Genomic DNA, 9,245 nt, shown 5'->3' on the forward strand with positions numbered 1-9,245 from the left:
ATGCTCCGGGAGCACCGATCCCTCTCCGGACGGAGACTCCGTGGGCCTGGAGCTCTCCGGGATACCGGGCGTGCCCGTCGGTCCTCTGGACGTCGCGGGGTCCCGGGAAGGAGCGGGACCCCCGGGGATTCAGAGCCGGGACTGAGCTCGTTCCTGACTCCCTCGCCGGGGCGGTGACACCAGAGGGGACAGCGCTTGGATGCCACCGGACCCGCCAACCCCGGGGGCAGCCGGTGCCAGCTCTGGTGGCAGGAGGGAGGCCGGGACCCCCCTCGGCCCCAGGGCAGCACAGGGAACACTCGATATTAAATACAGCTGGGGTCGTGGTTGGGAGAATAATAAATGGGCAATAAATAGCGATAAATAGTGGGGGGACAAGGCACAGGGACACACCACGGCATCGTGCCGTGGTGCTGACAGCAGGAATAGGAATTGGGGGGCTCCCAGCCCCCCTGCTCTCCTCCATGCCCCGCACAGGATGCAGCAGGGTCTGGCAAAACTCCCACCACGGGGTCGGGGCCATCACAGCAGCTCCCCTCTGTCACTTCCCTGCTCGCTCCTTGTGTGACTCCGTCACCACTTGCTGCAAGAGGAGAATTTGGGGGTCAGTCCCATGGCAGAGTTGGGCCTCCCAGGCAGGGCACCCCCAATTCTCCCCGGCCCGGTTCTCACCTGCCCATCCCGTGTCTCGATGGTTTTGATGAGCACCATCCTCCGTGCCGGGCTCTCCGGGGGCTGGGGCTCCAGCACTGGGCACAGAGGGGCCATCAGCACCCCGTGCCCTCCCAGACACCATGGGCAGGAGCATAGGGACCCAGCCACACCCACACAGGGTCTCTACCCCCAAGGCAAGACCCCCAGACACAGTGGAGGACCTGCAGCTTGTTGCTCACCTGAGCTTCTCATGCTGAAGGAGGTGGTGGGGTGCAGTGGGATGGTGATCCTGGCAGGGAGAAGGGGATGAGGAGGGTCTGGGACTCCTGGACATTGCCAGTGACCCCAGCCCTGCCTCACCCCCAAGTCCATGACCCACATCCCATCTCAGCTGGGGGCTATGCCCACGGGCTGCCAGGCTGGCACCCGGAGCAGAGCTAGAGGCAGCTCCCCCACCACTTCACCAGCCCCTGGCCTTGCCTTTATCTCAGCTCCCATGGGAACCTCTTGTTTTCCTGTGGGAACAAGGCCTGGAGCTGCCTCCTCCCGAGAAAATCTCACAATAACCAGGGTGACTCAGCGCGGGGGACCTTCCCCCCCCCGGGGCAGTGGGGAGACACCGTGTGCTGGGCTCCCCTCACCGGCTCTCCTCGCCCTCCAGCAGCTTGCGGTACGTGGCAATCTCGATGTCCAGGGCCATCTTGACGTTAAGCAGGTCCTGGTACTCGCGCAGGTGCCGCGCCATCTCCTCCTTCATCTGCTGGATCTCCTGCTCCAGCCTCCCCACCACATCCTGGTAGTTCCCGATCTCCTCCCCGAACTCATCCTCCATCTCCCGCATCTGCCGTTGCAGCGCCTCGTTCTGCACAGAAGGGGCTGCATGGGGCCGGGGTGGGGTCTGGTCCCTGCACCCCCCAGACACTCCCTGGCTCTCACCATGCCCTTCAGCCCATCCACCTCGCAGGTCAGGCTCTGGATCTGCCGCCGGGACTCGTTCATCTCCTGCTTGGCCAGCCGCAGCGCCTCGTGGTTACGGTTTGCTGCATCCGAGAGGTCGGCAAACTGCGAGGGCCCCGCGAGTCAGAGCTCAGGGATGGCTCAGCCACCCCAAAACCCCTCCCAGCCCCGGGTACCTTTGATTTGTACCACTCCTCGGCTTCCTGCAGGTTCTTGACAGCGATGCTCTCGTACTGGGTGCGGATCTCACGCAGCGCAGCCGTCAGCTCCGGCTTGCAGACCTCCACCTCGGCCAGCCCCACCGGGCTCGGGGCACTCACCTCCAGGTCCCGCAGCTCCTGCGTGGGCGCGTGGGCATCACGTCGTGGCACAAGGACCCGACCTGCTCCCCCTCGCCCCATCCCACCCCGGCACCCACCTCCTCGTGCAGCTTCTTGAGGAAGCCGATCTCGTCCATCAGCAGCTCGACCTTGCGCTCCAGCTCCAGGCGGGACAGCGTGGCGTGGTCCACGTCCTGTGGGAGACGCCGGGATGAGCTGCAGGGCAGCGTGGAGGGGATGGGAAGACCCTGGAGCTTCCCCAGGGAGGTGGAGGATGAGGATTCGGTACTGCGTGGGGAGACGGGCCCCCCAGTCCTCTCACCTTACGGAACAACACCAGACTCTTCTCGGCATCCTCACGCTTCTGCGTCTCGTCCTCCAGCCTAGGGACAGCAAGGGATGAGAGGGAGGTGGGGGCGGGGGTGCAGACCCCCCCCTCCTGCCTCCTGTTGCAGCCCCCTCCACACACAGAGGAGGCAAACGGGGTTGGAGTGACCCCCGGGGCTCGCACCAATCCTCTCCCAGCGCCCCCACCCGTGCCCTGCCCCTCCCAGTGCCCCGCCCTTCCGCAGAGCCCACATCTCCCAGTACCTCCCAGTGTCCTCCGTGCATCCCGGGTGCCTTCCCCAGTGTCTGCTGAGCGCGTCCCTTCCCGGGGGTTCTCTTCCCAGTACACCCGGGACATTCACCAGTCCCTACCCCGACTTAGCCGGGGCTCCCCCGTCCCCATTCCGCTGCATCCTCCAGTCCCTATCCTGGTGCGAGTCCCATCCCATCCCTCATGCCAGCGGATACCCCAGTTCCTCTCTGGCACATCCCCCAGTCCCCATCCCACACATAACTCATCCCGACGCATCCCCGGTCCTCTTCGCAGTTCATCCCTCATCGCAGTTCATCCCTCATCCCAGTTCATCCCTCATCCCGGCGCTTTCCCCGGTTCCCGGTACATCCTCCCGTCCCCACCCCGGTGCATCCCTCATCCCGGCGCATCCCCAGTCCCCATCCCGCTGCCTCCCCCGGTCCCACCGCTGGCCCACCGCTGCCGCAGGGCCGCCAGGTCGGTGGCGAGCCCATCCCGCTCAGCCTGGAGCCGGTCCCGGTCGCGGCCGAGGCGCTGCAGCCGCTCCCGCAGCCCCCGCAGCTCCCCCTGCACCAGCCCGGTGCGGGGTCCGGTGGCGGCGGTGGCGCGGCCCAGGGCGGCGCGGAGGGTCCCGTTCTGCCGCTCCAGCGCCCGCACCCGCTCCAGGAAAGCGGCGAAACGATCGTTCAGCGCAGCCAGTTCCTCCCGCTCCGCTCCCCGCGCTGCCGCCGCCGCCGCCAGCCGCCCTGGGGCCACGGTGAGGGGCGGCGGCGTCCCGGGGTCGCGGTCACGGCGGCTCATGGTTGCACCGGGAGGGCGGCGGCTGCCGGTATCGGCTGTTTATAGCGGACAGCGGCTCCGCCCCGCCGGGGGGACCCGGGGGTACGGGACAGAGAGAGGGGAGGGGTCTCCCGGCCGGGGGGAGGACCAGGGGCTGCGGATATCCCCTCGGAGGGGCGGGGAAAGGGGCTGGGGGTGATCGGGGCACCCCTCGGGATAAGGAGCAGGGGCTGCAGGACGTAGGGCTGCAGGCATTCCCCTTCAGGGGGGCTCGGGGACCCCCTGGGGATGCAGGGCGGGGGGCTGGTGGGTTCCCCCTCGGCGGTGCAGGCAGAGGAGCCCAGTAGCACCAGGGGCAGGGGGGAGAGGGGCCGAGGGTGTCCGGGGGACACAGGACCCCCCCCACTCGGTCAGACCCCCTTATGGGGTCCCCCCAGGTAGCGTGGGGGTACAGCCCCCCCCAGCCGGGATGCAGAGAGGGACCGGGGACTGCAGGGGTCAGGGAGAGCACCCATCTGAGCTGGGTCCCGTTCTGCCCGGGGTGCTCGGCTCCCAGGGAGGGGGGACCCTGTCATCCGCCCCGCTCCTTTTCTGTCGGGGCCGCCGTGACTCGGCTCTGCGGGAGCTGCCATGCGCGGGGCAGCGCTGGACCGTGGGCTCTGCAACCCCGCCTCGCCCCCCCCCCCCCCTTTTCCGGGCAGCTAGTGCGGCACTTACGGGAAGGAGTCGGTGCCCTGCCCACAGGCTGTGGGGAGGGTCCCCCCCGCCCAGGACCCCTTCCCAGCTCTGCAGAGAACCGAGAGCGGCTCCGTGCCAGCAGCAGTGTAACACCACGTCCAGCCTGTCTGCACCAGGGCTGGGTCCTACCCAGACATGGGAGCTCTCAGGGGTCTCCCCCCACCTGGTGACCCCAGGGCCAGCAGAATGGTGAGAAGGACACGACCCCCCCCCCCACTACTGCAGACAGCCCAGCAGGGCACTGCCAACTCATAGCACAGGACCCAGCCAGGGACCCCGACCCCACACAACCCCCCAGGCTCTTCCAGCACAGCCCCCGTGCCAGCTGGCAGCAGTGCCAGGCAGCCAGCCCAGCTGAGGCCCCCCCCCTCCCCGGGACGTCCCCCCAGGTCACCACAAGGCAGATTGTCCCAGCACAATGAACGAGGCAGCAGTGGAAAGAGCCATTTTAATGAACAGCACCACAGTGTAACACAAGAGACAAGGCACTAGTATTCCTCCCCCTCCTCATCGCCCTCCATGCTGTCGGCCCCCACCTCCTCATAATCCTTCTCCAGGGCAGCCATATCCTCACGGGCCTCCGAGAACTCCCCCTCCTCCATGCCCTCCCCCACGTACCAGTGCACGAACGCCCGCTTCGCGTACATCAGGTCAAACTTGTGGTCCAGGCGGGCCCAGGCCTCGGCGATGGCCGTGGTGTTGCTCAGCATGCACACGGCGCGCTGCACCTTGGCCAGGTCTCCCCCGGGCACCACCGTGGGCGGCTGGTAGTTGATGCCCACCTTGAAACCAGTGGGGCACCAGTCCACAAACTGGATGGTGCGCTTGGTCTTGATGGTGGCGATGGCGGCGTTGACATCCTTGGGCACCACGTCCCCGCGGTACAGCAGGCAGCACGCCATGTACTTGCCGTGCCGCGGGTCACACTTGACCATCTGGTTGGCTGGCTCAAAGCAGGCGTTGGTGATCTCGGCTACCGTCAGCTGCTCGTGATAAGCCTTCTCAGCAGAGATGACGGGGGCGTAGGTGGCCAGCGGGAAGTGGATGCGGGGGTACGGCACCAGGTTGGTCTGGAATTCTGTCAGGTCGACGTTCAGGGCTCCGTCAAAGCGCAGGGAGGCCGTGATGGAGGACACAATCTGGCTGATGAGGCGGTTGAGGTTGGTGTAGGTGGGACGCTCGATGTCCAGGTTGCGGCGGCAGATGTCGTAGATGGCCTCGTTGTCCACCATGAAGGCACAGTCGGAGTGCTCCAGGGTGGTGTGGGTGGTGAGGATGGAGTTGTAGGGCTCCACCACGGCCGTGGAGACCTGCGGGGCTGGGTAGATGGAGAACTCCAGCTTGGACTTCTTGCCGTAGTCCACAGAGAGCCGCTCCATCAGCAGGGAGGTGAAGCCAGAGCCGGTGCCACCGCCAAAGCTGTGGAACACCAGGAAGCCCTGCAGCCCTGTGCACTGGTCAGCCTGCAAGGAGGGAAGAGGCAAACAAGACCAAACTGTCAGAAATGCTGAACTTCAGCTGCTACTGACTTACCCAGGAAGGTACAAATTCCTCACAGGGCAGCAAATATTTGTCCCAGGATCTCAGGCCCCGTGATTGAGTATGACCAGGTCCAGGGAAAGGGACCCCTTCCTGCAGGGATTTGGGGACACTCAGTAGAGACAAGGAGGGCCATGTTTATTCCAGGCAGCAGAAGTTGCTCCTCTGTGTGCCCACATGAGGACATTATCAGGGTGTTCCAGCAGCAGAGCAGAAACCACCAGGGTGGGAGACAAGGCAGCCCTGGCCTTACATGTTGGACACTGACTCATGGTGGATCCCCCAGCTCCTGGGAGACACCCCAGCAGGCTCTGGGTCAACCCAGAGTCAACCATGGCTTCACCCCCTCTTTTTCCAAGAGGGTGCAGCAGGAGCTTCTCCCACAGGAGCCCACGGGCAGCCAGCTCAGCCTTTGATGTGCCAGGAGCTCCCCGAGCGGAGCCGACAGCACAGCAGGTCCGGCCACCCCGGCGCCAGCCCCAGCGTGGGAACAAGAGGTTCAAAGAGCTTGGGCAGCCACACCAGTCAAACCAGTGCTGCACCAGCACACAAACCATCTGTCCTGCCTCCCTCTGCCCTGGCCATGGGGCTTCCCACCCTCCTCTCCTTGGCAAGGCTCAGCATTGGGCTGGAATAGGGGCAGCAGGTCCCTCCTGGGACAGCCCTCCCTCTGCCCCAAAGGGCTGATGGGCTGAGAAGGACCTGCCCAGGGACACCTGGGGCTTCCCTTTGTCCCCACATCCCCCGCGGGGATGGACCCACCCCACGAGACCCCACAGGACACTCACCAGCTTGCGGATGCGGTCGAGGACCAGGTCGATGATCTCCTTGCCGATGGTGTAGTGCCCACGGGCGTAGTTGTTGGCCGCATCCTCCTTGCCCGTGATCAGCTGCTCGGGGTGGAAGAGCTGCCGGTACGTCCCCGTGCGCACCTCGTCTGCGGGGAGAGCCCCGGGCCCCGTTAGCACCCAGCGCCCGCTCCCCGCGCCCGCCCCGCCGGCCGCCCCCCGTGCGCTCACCGATCACCGTGGGCTCCAGGTCCACAAAGACGGCCCGGGGCACGTGCTTGCCGGCGCCCGTCTCGCTGAAGAAGGTGTTGAAGGAGTCGTCCCCCCCGCCGATGGTCTTGTCGCTGGGCATCTGCCCGTCGGGCTGGATGCCGTGCTCCAGGCAGTACAGCTCCCAGCAGGCATTGCCGATCTGCACGCCCGCTTGGCCCACGTGGATGGAGATGCACTCGCGCTGCGGGGGCACACGGCACTGGTTCACCTCTTTTGTCCCAGCCCAGCCCCCACCGGGCTGGCACCGAGCTGGGAAGGGTCCCTCCCCAAGGCTGGATGGGGTCACAACCTGCCCAGACCCATTGCAGGGAGTGCTCAGTTCTGGGGGTCACATCCTGTCCCTCCCCACCGGGACGTGAGACCCTCCCCATAGAGGGACGGAGCGGTAACGCTGTGGGGGGACAAGCTCAGCCCGCCCCCCCCAAACCTCGGTTGTGCCCTGGCTCGCACAGGGCTGACCCAGCATCATCCCAAACTCCTGCTGGAGACACCCAGGAGCTGAGGAGGGAAGTATGGAGGGACCCCTGTGTTTGTGGACAGACTGGAGCTACCAGTGTGCACAGCTCTAGGGGTACCAGGGACACAGGGGGTGCTCAGCTCTGGGGGTCCCATCCTGGCCCCCCAGGGAGGTGGGACCCTGCACCGGTTGGCGCCATTCATGCCACCACCCCTCTGCCAGCCGGGAATTGGGATTCCCCAGGGTTATTCCCGGTCCCCACCATTCCCACTCCCCTCTACCCACGGATCACACAGGGACAGGGACACTCCAGCCCCCTCCCCAGGGTGCTACCCATCACTTCCCGGTTCGGGGGCAGCTCTAGACCTCACGGAATGTGGAGCCACTCTCTTCTCCACCAGCCCCTTGCACAACCCCAGACTGTCCCGGTGCCGTCGCAGCCCTGAACCGCAGTTCTGGGCGCCCGGCAGGCAGCCAGCTCCATCCGGGACAAAAGCAAACTCCGGTCACCGCGAGGACTTTCCCCGTGGCAGCCGCTCCTGGTTGTGCCCGGGCCATGCTGAGAGCGTGGGATCTGCCCCTCCGCCATCGCCCCACGCCGCCATGACTCACTCCCACGCGTGTCCCGGCGAGCAGAGCCGGGAGAGGGTGGCACGGGGGGTCCCCTCGGCGCTCCCACAGCCCCTCGCGGGACGTTCCTCTCTCGTGGGGGGCTGTGGGGACGTCTTCAGGACCCGCGTGGGAGCCCAGGACACACAGCGCCAGTTGGCGTGTCCCCACGCATCTGGCAGGGAGCCCAGGGGGCATCGGCACAGCCCGGTGGAAGCACCTCGGGCAGCAACCCCCGGCTGGGAGAATTCCACGGCTGCGGGGGACACACGCACCCCCACCTCAGGTCCTGCCCGGGACGAGCAAGAACTCGGCAACCCCACGGGGCGTCCTGAACACGCGAGGAGCTCCCAGCCTCTCCAGACCACAGCCCCACGTGCTGCTGGGGACATGGGGGGGGACCCAGCACGCCCCCACCTCTCAGCCCCCCGCGCTGCTCTGGGGGTCCCGCACTCCCAGGGGGTCCCAGCCCACGCGGTGCCCCCTCACGACCCCACCACGCCCCCACCCCTCACCATGGCCGCTCGCTGCCCGAACCGTTACGAAGCCGTCGAGGAGGGAGGCGGGGGTCGCCCCGTAGGGCCCCCGAGATATACCCCGGGGGGCGGGGCTTGCTGGGGGCGGGGACAGGGGAGGAGCCTGTGCGGGTTTGCCCCGCCCCTCCGGGGCCACGCGCCGCTCTGGCCACGCCCTCCCCGCCCCGCCTCGACTCTGATTGGCCGGTTCGAAAGTCGGCGAGGGTGGGTGGGCGGTGACGTCAGCGGAGTGGAATGTGGTGGGCGGGAGGCGGGGTGGGGGCGGGGAATGGGGCGTGGTCAGTGTGGAATGGGCGTGGTTAAGGGTGGGGAAAGAGGCGGGGACAGAGGGACGGAGGGTTGGGGGTCCCGAGGGTTGGGGGGGCTCTGGACGGGCAGACAGGGGGCGATTGTGGGGCTCAGAAGGGTCGGAGGGTATTAGCGGCAGCGGGCTCGGGGGAATATTGGGGTGAGGGGGCTTATGGGGGGCTTTACGAGGGGCTTTAGAGGCGGGGGGCTTTGCGGTATTGTGGCGGGGGGCTCAGTCGGCGGCAGGAGGGGTCTTTGAATCCCCTGGCCGCAGCCTCAGGTGCTGCATCTGCCCAGGGAGCGCCCCGGCCCCGCCTGGGCTGGAGGCCTCAGGGGTCCGGTAATCCCTCTCCGCACCCTCGTCCCCATCCCGGTCTCGTTCCCGTGGGAAGCCCCGCGGGCTCCCGTCGCGCCGGCTCCTGTGCCCGCCGCCGCCCTGTTCCCTGCCAGCCCCGGGGCTGCTCCCCGGGGGAACCCACGTGGGGCAGTTCCTGTGGGGCAGGACGGACGGGGCCGGGAGAGCATCCCACGCCCACCCCCGGGGTGCAGTGCCCTGTCCCACCCTGCCTCCCCCACTCTGGGTTGGCTTGAAGAGAGTGGGAGTCGCGTTCCAAAGGCCAGAGGGGGGGTTGGGACAGCATGGGGACATGGGGTCGGCCCCCGAGACGGTCCACGGGCACCGTGATGTCCCGCCAATCCCTGGGCACCCTCAGTGTCCCCTCACAC

At 67.1% G+C, this 9,245-nt stretch overlaps 2 protein-coding genes across 2 annotated transcripts; both read right to left on the reverse strand.

Annotated features, from left to right (window-relative positions):
- Window positions 1-382: 382 nt before the first annotated feature.
- Window positions 383-3,393, reverse strand: PRPH (peripherin). Its single transcript, XM_032093946.1, has 9 exons — window positions 2,969-3,393; window positions 2,254-2,314; window positions 2,030-2,125; window positions 1,788-1,949; window positions 1,591-1,716; window positions 1,296-1,516; window positions 894-943; window positions 673-749; window positions 383-583 (listed from the first exon to the last, which is right to left on the reverse strand). Exons 1-9 carry the CDS (start codon window positions 3,310-3,312, stop codon window positions 542-544), a joined length of 1,179 nt encoding a protein of 392 aa, XP_031949837.1. The 5' UTR covers window positions 3,313-3,393; the 3' UTR covers window positions 383-541.
- Window positions 3,394-4,463: 1,070 nt separating this feature from the next.
- Window positions 4,464-8,305, reverse strand: LOC116436664 (tubulin alpha-1C chain). Its single transcript, XM_032093942.1, has 4 exons — window positions 8,211-8,305; window positions 6,588-6,810; window positions 6,357-6,505; window positions 4,464-5,492 (listed from the first exon to the last, which is right to left on the reverse strand). Exons 1-4 carry the CDS (start codon window positions 8,211-8,213, stop codon window positions 4,518-4,520), a joined length of 1,350 nt encoding a protein of 449 aa, XP_031949833.1. The 5' UTR covers window positions 8,214-8,305; the 3' UTR covers window positions 4,464-4,517.
- Window positions 8,306-9,245: the final 940 nt, after the last annotated feature.

The sequence above is a fragment of the Corvus moneduloides genome, chromosome 30 (genome assembly GCF_009650955.1).
Source record: "Corvus moneduloides isolate bCorMon1 chromosome 30, bCorMon1.pri, whole genome shotgun sequence".
Taxonomy (NCBI): Eukaryota; Metazoa; Chordata; class Aves; order Passeriformes; family Corvidae; genus Corvus; species Corvus moneduloides.